The 19,035-nt window shown below is 40.8% G+C and overlaps 1 protein-coding gene across 1 annotated transcript; it reads left to right on the forward strand.

Annotated features, from left to right (window-relative positions):
• The first annotated feature begins 9,865 nt into the window (after nt 1-9,865).
• Nucleotides 9,866-11,986, forward strand: LOC127770174 (uncharacterized). The gene has a single exon (XM_052295840.1). The coding sequence runs from the start codon at nt 9,866-9,868 to the stop codon at nt 11,984-11,986; it is 2,121 nt and encodes a 706-aa protein (XP_052151800.1).
• The last annotated feature ends 7,049 nt before the right edge of the window (nt 11,987-19,035 follow it).

Consider the following 19,035-nt stretch of genomic DNA (forward strand, 5'->3'; position numbering starts at 1 on the left):
AATGATTTAAAAACTACTGGTTAAACATAGTGTTTTCTATAGATGATTTATCAATGATTTAGAAACTACGGAAAAAGGGAAAAACTCCGAGTGTGACCTTTTGACACGTGTGAACATGCACACGCGCCTCACGAGGCGAGGCGGGAGAGCACCCGCTTGTGTTCCCCTTGTTCTCTTCATCTCAGATGCCTCAAGTGGCCAAGAGAGCATCCTCCCTTATAAGGAGGTATCCATCTCCTAGAATAGCCAATGTGGTACTAAACTCCTCATGTATGCCATCCTATAATGTGGGATTTTGTGATTTTTCGAACAATTAATCGTTGAATGTACTAAGGCACATCCATTAATTCCAACATTAGAAATGTAGCAATACCTCCATTTTCATAAAAAGTAAAACTTCTACTTTGATCCAAATGAAAAAAAAATCCATTTGCTTCATCGAATCAGCCGAAATTGCATGTTTCCATGTTGGAATTTCTTAGTTTGGACTTTACCCTATTATATTTTTTTACGTTTTTTACTCTTTCTGAGTTTTTCGTTTCTTTGTTTCGAGCAGGGCCTAATGACTAGAGAACCAATAGTCTAACACACTACATCCATCTTAAAATATAGTTCATCCATCACAAAATAATTAAACCTTACATCCATAAAACCTATCATGCTATGTGACACAAAGACTACAAACCTAGACAAAGCCCTCCGTTCTGGTATAGTACTAATTTGTATCATCATAATAGATTTGTTTATATGGGATAGAGGGAGTAAGATATAAAAGAGTACTCTTATACTACTTGTCCCAAACTATAGCAACCTAAAACCGGATAAGATATATTCTACTATTATAAATTTGGACATGGACATGTTCAGAATCCTAGTAGTAAAATATGTCATTTAAGTTCGGTTTGAAATATTTGAAATTTCGGACCCCCACGGCATGACAATACCTCAGCAGAAATTTTTGGTTTTTCTCAAATTTTTGTGAATTTAGTCAAAATTTAGTCAAATTCAGTTAAATTATGTCAAATTTTCAGAAAATTCCGGCCGAAAAATTACTGATATTTTGGAAATTTCAGTCCTACTGAAATGGCGAAAATTTTAGCCAAATCGAAATTGAAAACCCTGATTTTAATAAGGAAGTTAATACTATGTTGGTACTCAATTATATTCATGGGGTGGGCACACAGGACGTACGGTGTGCACCTGGGGGCAGAACAGCCCATTAATGGGCTTGTTGACTGGCTTTCTTCTCTTTGTGGGCTCGACCATGTCGGTCGCTTGTGTGGAATTGAAGCGTACAACAAATTCCTCCGTACTAATATAAACTCATTTATATAGGAATAGGACAGAACCCACTATGAAAAATCTTACTTAAGAAATGAATGTAACCCTCCAAGCGATTATTTCCTATATTTTCCCCACTTTTTCAATCATCTGTTTTATGCATGCAATTCATATTAATTTCTATATTTCCTTATTCCTGTGTTTGCATTTTTTGCGTTCTAAAGAAGCCCTTGATCTCTTCAAAAGTACAGTTTCTTATATTTTTCCATCGAGGGAGGACCAATCATGCATGTCTAGGTTTTGAGCTGGCATTATTCATGTATATGTACACTAGAGAATCGGTCCAAAACTCCAAATTAAAGCTTCCAATCAATTTGCGTCACTGTGTCAGTCACTTATAAATGCATATACATGTTATGAGACTAGCATATTGTTGAATCAATAGTTGATGGCAGGTGTAGGTTAGATGGAGCTGTTTGGTGGAACTGCTGACAGGTGCAGCTTCTATCAGAATGTTCAGATTCCAATTTATCATCCACAAATGTATTATATAAAAATCCATCAAACTTTATACAAACACACCTAAAACGTCATGTAGTATATTTAACAACGCTTCTAAACCATCACGTGGTAACATTATAATAAGTCGACCCACTGTTTTTTTCCAAAAAAAACCGACGATCCACTATTAATATCTATAGATGTCATAGGTTGAATTGGTTAATAGAGCAATTCTTTGAACCATGATTAAATATTTGTGCATATCTGTGCAAATCTGTGAAATTTCCATTTTTACTATACCTGCAAGATTTGCACAGAGATGTTTCCATATAAATTTGCATGCATCTACTTTCCAAATTATATGTACATAATCAAATCCACTAATTTCGGTGTAATTGCTTTATTTCCATCCATACTGATTGATACTTTCTATTCTTTGTGTATATATATATGGGCAGCGATGATATTCCATTTTTTACATACTCCAGTTTCATCTGTCCGTTCTGTTACACTCCGGATGTCGACCACGAGATTCTTCGATGCAACCACTCGTCCATGCATGAGCATCATTGTTGACAACGGTCATCCGTGACCTTCTTCATCGCAACTAGTCCTCCACAATATTCGTCCCGATGCCATTGTCCCACCGGACGTGCCCGAGCTTCTTCGTCGCGGGCTGCTGGTCGTCTGCGAGATTTGTGGATGATATTGTTCGTCCACGAGCTTCATTGCCACAGTCAGGCCACCACAATCTTCGTAGTCAAACTGTTACGCCACCAGGCATCCAAGAGCTTCTTCGTTGCCACCACTGGTCATCTATGAGCTTAATTTGCCGCAGCCACTGGTTGTCGCGACCTTCTCGTCCTCAAGCTCGTTAGTCGGCCCAATACATTGTTGGTTTTGTTCATGGCTTGGGATTGTTTTTTCAAACCCAAAATTTGGGTATACATACTGTTCCAAAGTTCGATTCAAATTTTGTTAGGTTCGTTAAGATCTAATTCACATCCAATAGTATTTTCCATGCATCAGAATTACTTTTGGGTTCATGCCCAATATTTGGGTATATGCACATATTCACGCGCAAAATTGGGTATATACAAAATACTTGACTATATACCCAATATTTGAGTATATACCCAATATTTGGTTATATGGACAGTTCTAAATTTACACGTAAATTGGGTATATACTGTGTATAGGTATATGTACTGTTCTATACTTACACGTAAATTGGGTACATACCCAGTTTTACATGCTTTTTTTCCATTTGCACCTAATTCCACAAAAAAAAAAAACCACGCATGTATATAAATGCGCCAAAATGTGTGCCCCAAAAATCACGGGTGTGGTGTACTTTTTGTCTCTAAGATTGAAAGTGAGCCGTACTACAGTAAACCAAAACTAATGACATTATAAATGATAAAATTAGCTACATCTACATTACCATATATTCAGCTGCAAAATATATATACACAAATAAATCATATTTCCAAATACTTAGTTTCTATGTCGCCAAGTACTGAGTTTCAATATTCCAAAATACTTCGTTTCTAAAATTTGTTTATATTTTTCCAAATAATTATTTTCCATATTCCAAAATGCGACATTTTCCATGATGTTAGAGATATATAACCATTTATTCAAACGCGTACGTGAGGTGAGTTTTCATATTTACATGATATTATTACCAATTACATGGACATGCAAGATTTCCATTCTGAACTTTATACACACATATGGAAAGTCTAGTAAATGGGTTTACACCTGTTAAGATATTGTACCTCACATGATCACGCCGATCCTGTGACTCGCAACCAAGGAGCTCCACACACACGCACGTGTGTTTCTCTATGCATGTACGTATGTAGACACTATACCGCACCCAGGGTATATTTTAGAAAAACGCTCCATAATGTCTTTGTTCCTAAGGAGGCTTAAGCTGGGTTCGGGAGGTGGAGTTAGGAACTCCACCTACCCGCACGGAAACAATGTTGCTCATTAACACATGATTAATTAAGTATTAGCTTAAAAAACTTAAAAAATGGATTAATATGATTTTTTTAAAGCAACTTTCCTGTAGAAAACTTTTGCAAAAAAACGTATTGTTCAGTAATTTGAAAAGCATACACGAGGAAAAAGAGAGATGTGAGGAAAGAAGGGGAACAACATATATAACCTTAGGAGAGCAGGGGGCCTCTGTCAAACAGTACATACATGCGCGGTACATCCGTACATGGCCATGGACATCAACCTCCTCACTTGCAAGTTGCAACTAGGTAGGCCACGAGACAAGTTGCAGAGCATGAGTTGTTGCAGCAATCAATCTTTTATCGTATGTGTGCAACACCCTTACAAGTAGGAGGTAATGTCGATGGTGGGGGCATGATGTTTACAGGCGACCTGTTTTGGTATCAAGAGAAGATCAAGTGGATGGAGGTTTTACACGATAAGAAATGGAAGTGCATTCATGGTACTGCACCTGTACTATGTACTCCCTCGGCCCCAAAATATTGCTTTATCCTTAATACCACAATGGTAGTTCAAATTTGGGACGATGGGAGTACAGAAGATAGAGCACGCCGAGCGAGCCGGCATTACTTTTAGCTGATCGACTTTTATTATTTTCTTCCTTTTAGATTAGTTTTATCCGATAATACTATTATTAGTAGCCTGAATCTATCAAAACATGGCATCAATGATTGCTCAAAAATTATGACAATATTTAATAATTTAGTTCTTGAGATTAACAAATGGCACAACCCGTATTCTATAATGGATATTCAGACCCAACAAGAGTGTCCACCACATAGCTAAAGATTAGATGTCGAAGTTATCCCAATAATCAGGTCTTTTCACCACATGTAGAAAATTGTTTCGGCACTCTCAAATGTTTCAACTTACTTGATAAAATGCTTTAGAGAAATGTAACATTTAAAAAATAGTGATTGCAACACCAACAGCCACGTGAAACATCGAGTCCCAATGGTTATTACATTGAAATTTTTTTAAAAATATATCAAAACATGAAATGTGCAACAAAGTTTTATTCCAACTGAAACTTCAAATTTCCACATTTCAATCATATTATTTTTCATCAGAATATCATCATGTGAGGTCTTTTTCTAAAGATTTAATTAGAGTAAATACAATGGTGCAACTGGATCCTAGATTAGATAAGTTTTTCATCTGACAAGTCATTTAAATTTTTCCAAAGCACTTATGCATGACAAATGTATAGGACAAGCAATACCAACATTGAGAGAAGCTAGCGACCACTGCCTGATCGATGCACCAGCAGAGGATTACGACACGATGGTGGTCATCATGGGCTTCACCAGCGAGATACAGAGTACTATTAGAGAGCGTAGACCAGCTCACCAACCGTTGGCCACAGGTTATATTAGGCCTGATCCACCACTGGTCCGACCAACACCACAACTCTAGGTCCTCCAACCTACACAACCCAAATGAGTAGATGATAGGTGCAGACTGCCCTCATATTTTGAGTTGTGCTCTCGTATCGTCGGTTTTACCAATTTAAGACTAAAATTAACAATCTCCTCCATCACCAGTAGCCCTAACAATCTCTTCCGTCACATCAACCCATGTGGCCTCGAAGACTTATTTCAATCTAGGCCCAACAATCTCTTTTGTTGTGTCATAGCCCATGCGACCTAGGCCCTTGACTTTTAGCTCCATGGAACTAAACCCAATAGAGAGGAGCGATTGGAGAGTTATGGTAATGGCATTTCTCCTACTCTCCGCTCGAAGGCTATGGCACCACCGCCACCAATTACCTTTCCTGCCTCCGGGTGCAAACTTTGCTAGTTAGATCTGCTGCTGTCGGCTAGCCATCATTGCGTCGCTAGGTCTGGATTTGCAATCATAATCTAGTCCTTATCACCGCCCTTTGAACTAATGGCATTGTGGATGAGATCGGTAGCTCAAGTCATGGGGCAGCGAACGAGGTCGCCGGTGTCACATTGCCATTGGGGAAACGTCCATGTGCAGAAATCTCAATGACATCGGGGGATTAGTGTTGGGACTGATCCATCCCTCAGTGGAAGAAGGCAGCCTAAGCATGCCTGGGACTGTGCAGTTGTCGGCACAAGGCGGTGGTGGCCACAGCGGAGGAGACGAGGATAGGTCTTCATCGTTGATGGGTTGAGGAGGGATAGCTTGATGTGGAGGCAAATGCCCTCAACCTAATCAGCAGAGAGGGAGAATGGGGTTGCCATTAAGGATGCTCCTCCCAAGTTGTCCCAACAATGTTGAGAGCTCCAATTTGGAAAAGATTGGTTACCGGTGCTCTATGGAGGTGGCAGATTCGAAGCCAGGTATGTGCAGGGTAGACAAAACCAGCAAAGGTGAGGTCAATGGAAGTCTCTGGTCTCTGAGCGGTGTAGGCAACCTTCTTCTCTGGCACGCTCCCTTCCACGTCATGGTTTCTTCCTCACCATTTGCTCCTCCTATGCTTATCGCAGGTAAAGGGGAAGCTGAAGGGAAAATGAACGGCCTCTTCCCTCGGTCAGTTTCTATCCAGTGCAGCAAGATCCAAAAATTACTGGAGTGGTTTTGGCAGAAAGAGTTGGTCAGATACATAGTATAAGATATAAACACGATAGTTGAAGAGAGTTACAATGGGAGAAGTGCGAAGAGGATGGGAAGGGGAAACATGACCTTGGGATGCTAGTGTTGTGGGATGGTGGAAGGGTGTGATGCACGTCGTTTAGTTTAAGTAACTCGCAAAGTGCTAGATAGTCCTTGCCCTTTTGACAATGTAAGATATTTAAAAAAATGAAAATATTGTAAAATCAAAGGTGTTTTTGATTATTATTCTGTGATGAACAATTGGCATTGAAGATTACTGGTTTTGATATTTGGAATTTATTTACGAAGTGGTTTTGGAGATGATTGGATTTCACAGGTGATTTACAGGTACTGCTGACCGGCCGACTCTGTGTCGGTTTCGGTTTCGGCTTGTTTGTTTGAATATCCGTGATTGTTTCATGATTATGACTTCTAGATGGATACTATGCGTATGTAATACTGTCGTTTGCTACTAATGAGTCAAGTTGGGGATAGCTTGGTCTCGGAATATGGTTTCTTTGTTTGTTCTATGTATAGGTGACTCGAGATGCCGTGAGAGTATTTGCGGTGATGGACCGGGAGTCGGCTTGGGAATAAGCGACGTCCATGGTGGTCAGAGATCATGCGGGATACTATGGCTAGAGTTCAGTGCACATGGAAGGTGAAGGTTCCATATGGCATATGATGGAGTTATTGTGTGGGTATGGGATGCGGAGTCAAATTTGGAAGCAGTCCAAATTTGGTATGATTGGTTATGTAAAGTTTGTTTCTTGTACTAAGAGGGTTTCCTAGGGTGATTAGGACTTCTAGTATGAGTTTGGTTCGTGGTTTTAGGCTGTCTACCTCGGGTATAAATAGAGGGGGAGCGTGAGGCTTCCCGATATCGCTTCTGAGAGCAATTGAGTTGATAGTTGAGTTAGGGTTTCGAGTTTAGTTGAGATTATTGTAAGGAGTGTTGTTGGTGCACTTTGTAAACACAGAGAGAATCAATAAAGTCGTCATCCACTTTAAGAGTTCTTCGATTTGTGTTTCACCGGGTTTCGGCGGTCTAACCGGCGACACACCGGCGATCAGACCGGCAGTCTCGCGGCGGTCAGACCGGCGACAACGATAGGGAGCAGAGGCGATCTCAGGGTGGTCGGACCGATCGATCTAACCGGTCAGACCGACGGCTTCCAGGTGGTCAGACCGGCGCAACACTTTCGGTCAGACCATGATCCGTCGAATTTGAGGGTAAGTTTTATTTCCGCTAAAAGTTTTGGTTTTTTGGCATACCAACCATTTACCCCCCTCTGGTTGACTTAGTTCTGGTGTTTCGATCCTATAAGTGGTATCAGAGCCTTGTTTTCTTCTTTGGATTTTAACCGATATAGAGTTTTTGCCATGGCTGTTAGCTTTTCAACTAAGCCTTATGTTTTCGATGGAACTGATTTTTCTCATTGGTGTAGTAGGATGCAATCTTACATTATGGCTGAGTTTTATGATATTTGAAGAAAAGTTTCTCATCCTTATGTGATTCCTGAACAAATTAATATTGTTGCTTTAAATATTGAATTTGAACAAAATTGCAAAGCTCGCAATATTCTTTTGAGTGGGATTTCTCGTTTGTATTATGATCGTGTCTCTCATCTTCAAACTGCCCATGAGATTTGGATTGCTTTGAGTAATTTTCATGAAGGAACTAACAACATTAAAGAACTTCGTCGAGATCTTTTCAAAAAAGAGTACATTAAATTTGAGATGAAACCTGGAGAAGCTTTGGATGACTATCTTTCTAAGTTTAACAAATTTTTGAGTGATCTTAGATCTGTTGATTCTTCTTATAATGTTAATTATACACAACCTGAGATTTCTCGCCACTTTTTGAATGGTCTTGACATGTCTATTTGGGAGATGAAAGTTACATCTATTCAGGAGTCTGTTGATATGTCTACTCTGACTTTGGATTCGCTTTACACAAAACTGAAAACACATGAGATGAATATTCTTTTTCGTAAAGTTGATTCTAAGTCGAGTGCTTTGATTTCTTCCTCAACTTCTTTGGATGTTGGTTCTTCTTCATCAAAGTCTTCCGCATTTGCTTAGTTTAATGCCGATGATCAACTCGAACAGTTCGAAGAGGAGGACTTGGTTTTGTTATCTAACTGACTTTCTCGAGCTGTGACTAATGTTAGGTACAAGAAAAGAGGTGGACCAAATCGTTGCTTTGAATGTAGTTCTACGAATCACTTTAGGCTGTCTACCTCGGGTATAAATAGAGGGGGAGCGTAAGGCTTCCCGGTATCGCTTTTGAGAGCAATTGAGTTGATAGTTGAGTTAGGGTTTCGAGTTTAGTCGAGATTTTTGTAAGGAGTGCTGTTGGTGCACTTTGTAAACACAGAGAGAATTAATAAAGTCGTCATCCACTTTAAGAGTTCTTCGATTTGTGTTTCACCGGGTTTCGGTGGTCTAACCGGCGACAGCGACAGGGAGCAGAGGCGATCTCAGGGCGGACGGACCGATTGATCTAACCGGTCAGACCGACGGCTTTCAGGCGGTCAGACCGGCGCCACACTTTCGGTCAGATCGCGATCCGTTAAATTTGAGGGTAACTTTTATTTCCGCTAAAAAATTTGGTTTTTGGGTATACTAACCATTCACCCCTCTCTGGTTGGTTTAGTTCTGGTGTTTCGATCCTACATATATATCTTTTTTCATTGGTTTTACATAAATATACATGCACTGAAGAAATTTGTAGAATTATACCACTGTCGCAGGGCGGTCCGGAGAGATCGCAAGAGTCACCACGGTCTCGCAGAGCGAGGGTGCGAGACCGACTTCCCATCCATACTCATGTGATTAATAAATTAACTAGCATAATTAGAAATTAATTAATTAATATTATTTTAATTAGCATTATTAATAATCAATTAACATTAATTAGAATAATTAATCACTAATTAACTATTTTTCAAAGCGCTGTGGCTTTTTTGCATGCGAGACCGCATGGTCTCGGCTCAGACTGGCGTTGTGGCTGTGTGAGACCGTGCGGTCTGACGTTCCCACCCCGCGAGACCGCCCACATCGTCATTCTCACGCAATGGTTCAGCGTGTCGTATCGATGTTGCACTCCCATATAGCGATGACAGTATATTTGTACCAAAAGAATTACAACCCGAATATTTCTAAGAAAAAATAAACAGTATATTTTTAAATTTAATTCTAAGAAGGATAACTACGTACGTGGATTTAATGAAATCCGTTATAATGGGTCCTATGCCTAGAACGATGTATAGATTTGTTCACTATTTCTGGACTAACATGAATGTTTCTCGGGACTGTCCAACAATTCTACAATCTACATATATATAGACAGACATATATACGCATATATTGATCAATTGGTTGGTGCACTAACAACCGCAGCAACCAGCATATATACGCGAGGCGACCTGCCCTCGGTTGGCCTAAGCTCAAAATTCACAACAGAAAACTCGTCATAAGGGGCGTGACGATGTCTCTAGTGGATTTTTCGAACAAATGGGGGATACAATTCTTTGTACTCCTCAGCCTCGCGCTGCAGGTCATCCTCCTCCTCCTGGCTGGTACTCGCCGGCATAAAGTACTCGTGCCAAAGATTATCCTGTGGATAGCTTACCAGCTGGCTGACTCGACGGCGATATATGCCCTTGGGAACCTCTCCTTCGGCAGTGTGGCAATTGATGAGCACCGTCTGGCGGCATTTTGGGCACCATTCTTGTTGCTGCACCTCGGTGGCCCAGACAACATCACGGCCTATGCACTAGAGGACAACAAACTCTGGTTGCGCCACGCACTGAATCTTGTTTTCCAGGTAATCGGAGCTGGGTATGTGGTCTACAAGCATATTGTTGTTCGTAGGGAGGCCACAATCCTTAGAGTGGCCACCGGATTGATCTTTGCTGTGGGCTTGGTCAAGTATTGTGAGAGGACATGGGCGCTCAATCGCAGCAAATTTAGTAGCATCGGGAGCTCTCTCGAGGAGTTACCGGGTAACCAACTCCATTGGTACCAAGGGTACCTGCACAATGAGGATCGTAACAACACTAATGATGAATTCCTTCTGCAGCGTGCTCACTCCCTGTTTCACATATGTAAGCGTGGGATAGTAGACTCCGTGATCCCAGAGGATACTGAGAAGGCTGAGGCGGAAACCACCAAGGAAATAATCAATAATCTCAGTAAAAAGCCCCAGCGGATGTATAAGGTAATGGGGATGGAACTGTCCCTGATGTACGATATTCTCTATACCAAGGCAGCTGTAGTCCACACTTGGATTGGCTACTGCATCCGAGCCTTGTCACCCATTGCTATCGCCACCTCCTTTCTGCTATTCTATTTCAGCGGCAGCGAGGCCAAGGATGGCCAGAATGGAGTCGACACCGCCGTTACCTATGTCCTGTTAGGTGGCGCCCTCTTGATGGAAACAACGTCCCTCCTCAGCGCTCTGGGGTCAAGCTGGACTCTTTCCTTCTTGTGCGCCAGGAGGTGGAGTTGGTTTCAACATGTCGCTCTATGCGTTGGAAGATGGCACCAGTTCCGACGGGCGGTCCTGGCTGTTCGCAAGCGCGTCGCAGCCTTGACGGGAGGCCTTCTCGGTGGATCAAGAAACTGGTCGGGCACCATAGGACAGTTCAATTTGCTCTACTTCCGTACCACGCAGCTGAACCCAACCAACAAGCAACTCGGTAGGCTCTTTAAGAAGCTGGGGTATGGCGACAAGGGGGACACCGGTTGTTATTCGTGGGACATCACAATTCCCGAGCTGGTGAAGGACACAGCATTGAGAATGGTCTCCGATTTTGATCTCAACACCATGGGCTTGCTCAGGTATAATTGGGGTGAACTGGCACTGGAAAAGTATCCTGAACTGAAGAAACGTGTTGAAGAAAATAAAGAACTGAAGGAACTGTGGGGTGTCGACTTCCACGAGAGCATCATCATCTGGCACATTGCCACAGACCTCATCCTCGCTATGAGAGAAAAGAAGTCCGGCGAAGACGATGCAGAAGAAGTCCAGCGTGTCGGCTTGATCAGGGCACTGTCCAACTATTTGATGTTCCTCCTTGTGGCTCACCCGGACATGCTTCCCGGTCTTCCCCAAAAATGGTTGTACCAGCGGACCTGTGAGAACCTTGATAAAAAATGCAAAGAGCATCGTGATGAACTCATTTCTTCTGGTGGAAAGGCTAATAATGTGATCTTTATGGTGCTCATGAAGCTGTTCGGTGGCCATAATAATAGCTCAACATCTATTGGGCTCAGGCAGACGAACGCACTCGCTAAAATCCTTTACAAGAGCCTGCCCAGCAATTTTGACACCGCAATTCCTCGCCTTACTTATGCAGGGTTGGTTGCCAGGGAAATAATAAACTGGAAAGGTGGAGATAATCAATCGAGGGAGCCAGATACAGTGACCGTGCTGCTTAACCTGTGGACAGCTTTTCTCCTCTATGCTGCCAACAGGTGTAACAGGGAGTCTCATGCCAAGAAGCTCAACACTGGTGGTGAGTTTATTACTATTGTGTGGCTAATGGTTGAACACATATACAAAACAAAAACAAAAGGAAAAAAAGTTGTACCTGTCGGGCAATGATAATATCTATTGTTAGTGTTATATATTCTCTCTATATTCAATCTTAAAGGATATTACTGTAACATTCCCAAAACGTGTAAACGTCAAACCATCTGTTCTCAGCAATATAATTGTTCCCCTTTGCGTGCTAATTTTTTTTTGTTATGTTGCTGAATTTTCTTGCATGGCATATATAGTTGCATCTGACGTGCATTATACAATTGGCCTTAGAATAATTCATATAACTTATATGTGGATCAAAAAATTCGACATCTATCTATTATATACTAAAAGTCCATTAAACTTCCTAAAAGCGCTTTCAAGATGCCACGTGACACTCTATAAACATTTCTATGTCACCACGTGGCACTATCTAATCTTACCATCAATTTTCATTTAATTGGTTAACCTATAATTTTAGACCATTAGTTTATATCTATATCTATATTTGATTTTTATTTAAATTGGTGCACCCATTAGTTTAGAATAATTAGGTGTATATATACCTTCCCAGTATAAAAGGGAAAATACGTACCATCGGCAAATAAAAATCATAAGTATGTCGGCAAACAAAAATCGTAAATATGTACAGTACGTATATTTCGGAAAAAAAAAAGCTTACGTTCTGTCCGTTCGCTGGAAGAAAAAGAAAAATCGGAAGGACAAAAATGCATGTGTGATAAGTAAAAAAAACGTTCATAGTATAATCGGAAGAAAAATATAAAACATAATTTTATATATAGCAAAAAAAAAAACCATATGTACGTATTACCATTGATCTATTTATCTATTATATACTAAAAGTCTATTAAACATCCTACAAACGTACACTCCCAAACCGTCACGTGGCACCCTATAAATACTCTCAAGTCGCCACGTGGCACTCGAATAAAATAGAGAAATCTAACCGTCCATTATTATTTAAATCGGTGGATCTATTATTCTAGATCGTTAGATATATCTTAGGAAACCAAAACCTCCCACGTCCCCATACTGTGCACCACGCAGGTACTGATCAATTTGAAGGCTCCTAGTTCCTTTCTTTTTTTTTATCCCTATAACGATTAAAAATAACATTATCTTTATGGAAAATGATCTCAAAAATAGGTGTTAAAGTTCATTAAACATCCTATAAATATTTCCAAATCGTTCAATGATATTCTTAAATTAGAGAAACATCTATCCACTGGTTTCCACTTAAATCGACCTACACATTACTTTACATCGATATTGTATCTAGTTTTTTTAATACAAAAACATTGCAAACCATCTTCCATTACTCTCCATCCCTGTGGGCGTTTTGCTAAGCTGCTACTTGTCTCACTTGAATTAGAAAAGTTCTTAATAAATCTGAGAAAAAAATATAACATCCAACCATCGGTTTTTTACTTAAACATCGTCACATTATTTTACATTATTTTAAGTCGTCAGATCAATCAATTTTTTTCTAAAAAAAAAACATCCCAACCCTCCATCCCCGTTCCCGTGCGGTGTGCTGCGTTACTTTTTTCTGTTTTTTTTCTATCTCTATGATAATTAAAATTAAAATTATTTTTATGGGCAAAGAAAAGACCACAAACGAATCTCGACCTATTAGGTATAGCCAGCTATTATTTTTATAAGTAAAAACAATAACTTAAGACCCATATTGACTATATTTAAGTGCTAAGAAAAAAAATTACATTATGGACCCCATCCATTGAAGCATCTACTCAATAAAGGTAAAATTTGCTACATAACATAAAAAAAAGTATAATTAGCTAAGAGACACGGCAATAACATATATCTGATATGGGACACCGTAAAAAACTGGTAATTAGCTGTTGGATACCCGTGGCATTACTTTGTTATATCCAAATGAAATGGAGAGAGAAACAATCGCGAAAGTATGATTTTGCTCCTTCCTTCCATGTGGGTATGGATAGTTGAGGGTATGGAAGCGTGCCGTGGCACGGCTGCGAGACTGACAACAATAGCCTGCGCTCTGTGGCGTGTTGCTCGACATGAATCAGGAGGTGGTCCATGTTGTGCTCACCCTGAGCGCGGTGTGTGGCAGAGCATCGGTGCATGCATGGTCCTCGTGCTGCAGCGGCGCCGAGTGTGGGAACGACAGCGAGCCACAAGCCCAGTCGCACGGGCCCTCCTCGAACCCCCCCCCCCCTAGAGAGCCACCTCACCGGAGATGGGTGCGGTTGCAGCGTCAAAGTTGTATGCGAGCCGGACTTGTAGGCAGGCGAAAAGTCATATTTTTCTTATTGTTTCTCTCTCCATTTCCATTGGATATTATAAAATAATAACGCAAGCCTCCAACAGCTAATTACCAGTTTTTTCGGTGAACCACAGCATATATGCGTTCTTGCGGTGTCCCCCGGCTAATTACATGTTTTATAATGTCCCATAGAAAATTTTACCCTAAATAAAAGAAATACTAATATTGCTCACTAAAAATTAAAATATCCCAGCTTAATTTCTTTTCAAACTGCTAGACCCAGTACTTATATCCCGTTAGACATCAATCGACTTTCTATCAACTTTTGTTGTCTCAGCTTGTATATAGGAGCTATTTACCCATACATTTTAATATTGATGCTTTTATCAATGAATGATCATTTTCGGAGATAAATAAATAATCTTAAGATGATCATAGAATTTAAATTATATATATATATATAGATATTATATGATCTATGAAATCACATGGCCAGTTGAACAACGTACTGATCGTACTAAGCACGTTGGTTGCACCAAGAAATCTTAAGAGTGAAATAACCATGATGTGGCCCCAGCAATATATAAGCCAATTCCAGATAGGAATTAAAAAACTGTATCCACTTTTTTGGTAAAACTTGTACAGTACATCATGAATTTGTGTCATATAGCATAGAAAGGTCTAGAAACGTGTAATTATTACATGACGTTACAGTATAGTGGTAATTTGCTAAGAAAATACTATGACATCTATTTTAATTTTTCTTACTTAATTAAAGCGAGATAATTTATAATTTATTACTTTACCCATGCTAGGTTGTAGGATCAACTGACTTATATTTTCATCCCGAATTACAGAGATCAAAGCATTTCAAAGATGCTTCATAAAGTGGATTTATCCAAAAAAAATAAAGATAAAAAGAAATGAGAATTGAGCCAAGTTTATCTAATTTAAAATTTATTTTTGTTGGGTTTATTACCCATTGTAAATAGAAATATTCAAACATTTTAGCAGGACTAATAAAATGAATATGTTTAAAATTTAAAACAGAACCTAAAAAAAAAATTGGACATTCATATGAAACACATATGTTGTTTCGACACAAAATTTTGTCATGAATTAGAAACAACACGGTTTAAGGTAATTTTAGTTCACAATTTATATTTTGCAAATAGCCAGTGTTCAAAGCAAATTAAATAAGTTCAATTTTAGTTTATGACAAAGTGAAAGAATATTTTTGATAGAAAACCATCCACACATGGACATTCGTAATAAAATTTTACACACATACCCACGCATATGCGTGGGCTAACTTCCTTTCTTTAAAAAAAAACTAAATTTTTGCCAATTTTGTCAACCCATTTGATACGTCGATTGAATCGGTCAAAGTTGATAAAACTGGAATTAAACCATAAATTTTAACCCTCTTCACAATTTTGCCACATTCAATCCAAAGCAAATCTGTCAACCAAACCTCTAGCATATGTTGTATACACTAGTTACTCTGCTCGCAGTATTAAACTCAGAATTTTTGGGCAAGCTAGCTAGCCGTGTGCCCGTGCATGGCACTTAAACTATCTGTTTTTAACTCAGTATACTACCGCTTTGTCCATCTCCGGTTTCCAGCGAAAGAGGTCCCGCACCGACACCTTGATCTCCTCCTGTGACTCCACTTGACCTGGATCAACTTGTTATGCGCATGAATGTTGGCCATCATCTTGCTTAGTTCCGAAAGTTGTTGCTCCACCTCGTCTGTCATGATCTGTGCTCCTGAATGATAGCGTGGCTTGCCAGAAAACCTCTAGATCGATTGCTCTGATACAGGAAGTTATGTTTCTTGATACAAAGAAGACAAGGGAAATGCGAGCAGAGAAACGACTTGCATTGGAAGAAGAAGCAGTTGGAAGCGGTACAAAAATTTGGATTGGGGAGATAGAGCCCGTGTTTAGCTTGTACAAGTTCAGAGAGAACTCCCAGTCGGTTGCCTGGTAGCAGAAGAAAAAAAACGTCCCTTTTTCTATTCTGCAGTCACCTGCAAAATTCGTAATTGGTCAGTCGATTTCTCATTTCTTTGTCTATCCGACTCGCTTCATGATACGTGCATGCTATGCTTTTAGGTTAGTTTATTGTATCTTTGGTAATGTGCTAGGGAAGGCGGGAGCGAGGAGGAAGGCGGGAGGCGCGCAGGCTGCGACGGCGCTGGATGGGTTGGTTCCTTGAGTGGAGGCGGCAGATGCGCGGAGATCCGCCGGCGGAGATGCCTGACAAGGGGGGGTGGACGAATGACCACCAGGAAAGGAGGCTGTAACACACTGAAATTTTGACCAATAAAAACAAAACTCTAAAAATACAGGCCTTCAAAAACTTTTTAAATTAATTGCATCATGCCGATCTTATTCGCCTATTTTATTTGGATTTGATTTTGAAGTTCATTAATCGTGAGTAAATAATAGTTAATTAGGAATAAACCCTAGAAGTAAATTGGTAAAATAAATATAATTTAAAATAAAGATTAGGTGTGGATAGAAATAAATAAAATATTATCGCGATTATATTTGTATCAATTAAATTTAAATGCGATGGAATAAGAATTAACCCTAATTAAAAATTCAAACAAATTATATAAATAAAATATGAGTAATATTAATCTAGGGTGAATTCATTAGTTGAGATAACACAAATATTAAGAAAAATTCATATATGCAAAAATTAGAAATTGTAGAACCAAATTTATATAAGAAATAGACTAAAATGAGAGAAATAGGAAAAAGACACTGCTCATTGCACTCTAGGTGCTCGATGTGGTCCCTTAGCCTAGCCCCTCCTCCGTCGCCTACCCCTAGCCGCCCCGAGCCTCGCCGACGCCGCCATCGCCGCCTGCCGCCGCGCGCCGTCGCCCCGCGCCGCGTCGCCGTCACCACGCGCCGCGCGCCATCGCCGTCGCCGTCGCGTCGTCGCCTCGCGCCCCGCGCCCCTGCCCCGCCGCGTCGCGCCGTCACCGCCATCCCATCGCCCCACGCGCCCACGCGCCCCATCACCGCCCGTCGCGTCGCCGCCCATTGCATCGCCGCTCGCCCGTTGCCTCGCCCCAGCGCCGTCCCGTCGCCGCGCGCGTTCCATCGCCGCCTCGCGCCCCGCGCCGCTGCCGTGCGCCGTCGCCATCGCGTCCCGTCGTCACTCCGAGCCACGCGCCGCCGCTGCTGCGCCGTCGCCGTCGCCATCCCACTGCCGCACCGCACGTGCCGCCGTCGCCTTGAGCCCGTCCCGCCGTCGCGTCGCCCGTCCCGTCGCCGCGCGCCCGTCTCCTCGCCGCATCGCACCTCGCGCCGCCGCACCGCCGTCGCTTCACCCCTCCCCCTCCTTCTCTCCCTTTTCCCCCTCTCTCCCCTATAAAAACCCCGGCCCCTTCCCCCTCCTACACCCCACTCCATTCCCTCCTCCTCTCCCTTTCCCCCTTCTCCACGCGCCGCCGTCGTCATGCCACCGCGCCGCCGCCTTCGAAGCCGCCGCGCCGTGCCGCTACTTGCGCCACCGTCGCCATCGTCGCCGCCGCCGCCTTCCCCCCCTTGCGTCCACCGCCGTCGCCGCTGAGAGGGCAAAAAGCCGAGAGAGAGGGAGGGAGAACGAAGCCGGGAGGGGGAGAGAGAGAGAAAAAAAGAGAGGAAGAGAGAAAGGAGCGGGAGAGAGAAAAGAGAAAAGAAGAAAGAAAGAAAAAGAAGAGAAAGGAAGAAAAGAAAAAAAAGAAAAGAAAAGAAGAGAGAAAAGAAAAGAAAAGAAGATATATAAAAAAAATAGAAGATTAGGGAGAGATTAAGGAGGTTTAGAAAATTTAAAATAATTAGAATTTAATTATAGATTAATTATAGTCGTAGAATTGCAAAATTTAATATAAATTATAGATTATTCTTGGTAATTTCTATAAGAAATCAATTCGCGGTAGTAATTTAGATGTAATTAATAACTAAACAATTAGATGAGTTCTTATAGACTATTATAGATTATTTTTGGGTAATCTCTATAAGTAATCGATTCACGGTAGAAATTCGGATTTAATTACTAGGGATTTTAGCCGTGTATTATATTTAATCATTTAGTCATGGACTAAATTAAATCGTACAATATTATAAGATAATTTTAGGATTTTGTCCGATATTTAGCTCGCGATGGAAATTTCTAACCTATTAAATGGATGTAATACTCGGGCTAATTAAATTAAAAACTTATGATAACAAAATATTTATACCCGCAAAATAGTTTAGGATATATAGATCGAAATTGGGTTTGCCCTAGTTCGCGAATAGTAAAGTTAATATAAAAGAATCGACTTTCGCATTCGACTTCCATTTGGATTTACTTGGATTTTTATTTGAATTCTAACCGAATTCAAATCAATTTTCACACGTAACTATAGAGCCCGAGGGAGTTGCGGATCCAAGTGAAGGCCAAGACCCGCAAGACTTTGAGCAAGGCAAGTCATCACTATTCTTTGAACATGTTGATCCCAATTGCGAAATTATTTTGTTTACAAATAAAATTGCATGCAATGATGAACATCCTATTTGTGAATATGCCATACCTTGATTATTGTTTACCCTTATTCCCTTGTAACCATGATTACGTATGAGTCCCTAGTCAACTACGACAAATGCTTAGAGATGCCACTCTAGAATCATGCATACTCATATTTATCAAATGCTATATTCTTGGGCAATTACCTTTGGGAAGGTAATTGAGATGCGACATGTGGAGACATGAGCGCCACATTGCCATGATGTTGATGACATGATTTGTGAAAGGAGAAATAAAATTAAACAACTGTTTTCGACTGGGGCTGACGGAGGATTTGGGTGGTATCCGGAAA

The sequence above is a fragment of the Oryza glaberrima genome, chromosome 4, assembly GCF_000147395.1.
Source record: "Oryza glaberrima chromosome 4, OglaRS2, whole genome shotgun sequence".
Lineage (NCBI taxonomy): Eukaryota > Viridiplantae > Streptophyta > Magnoliopsida > Poales > Poaceae > Oryza > Oryza glaberrima.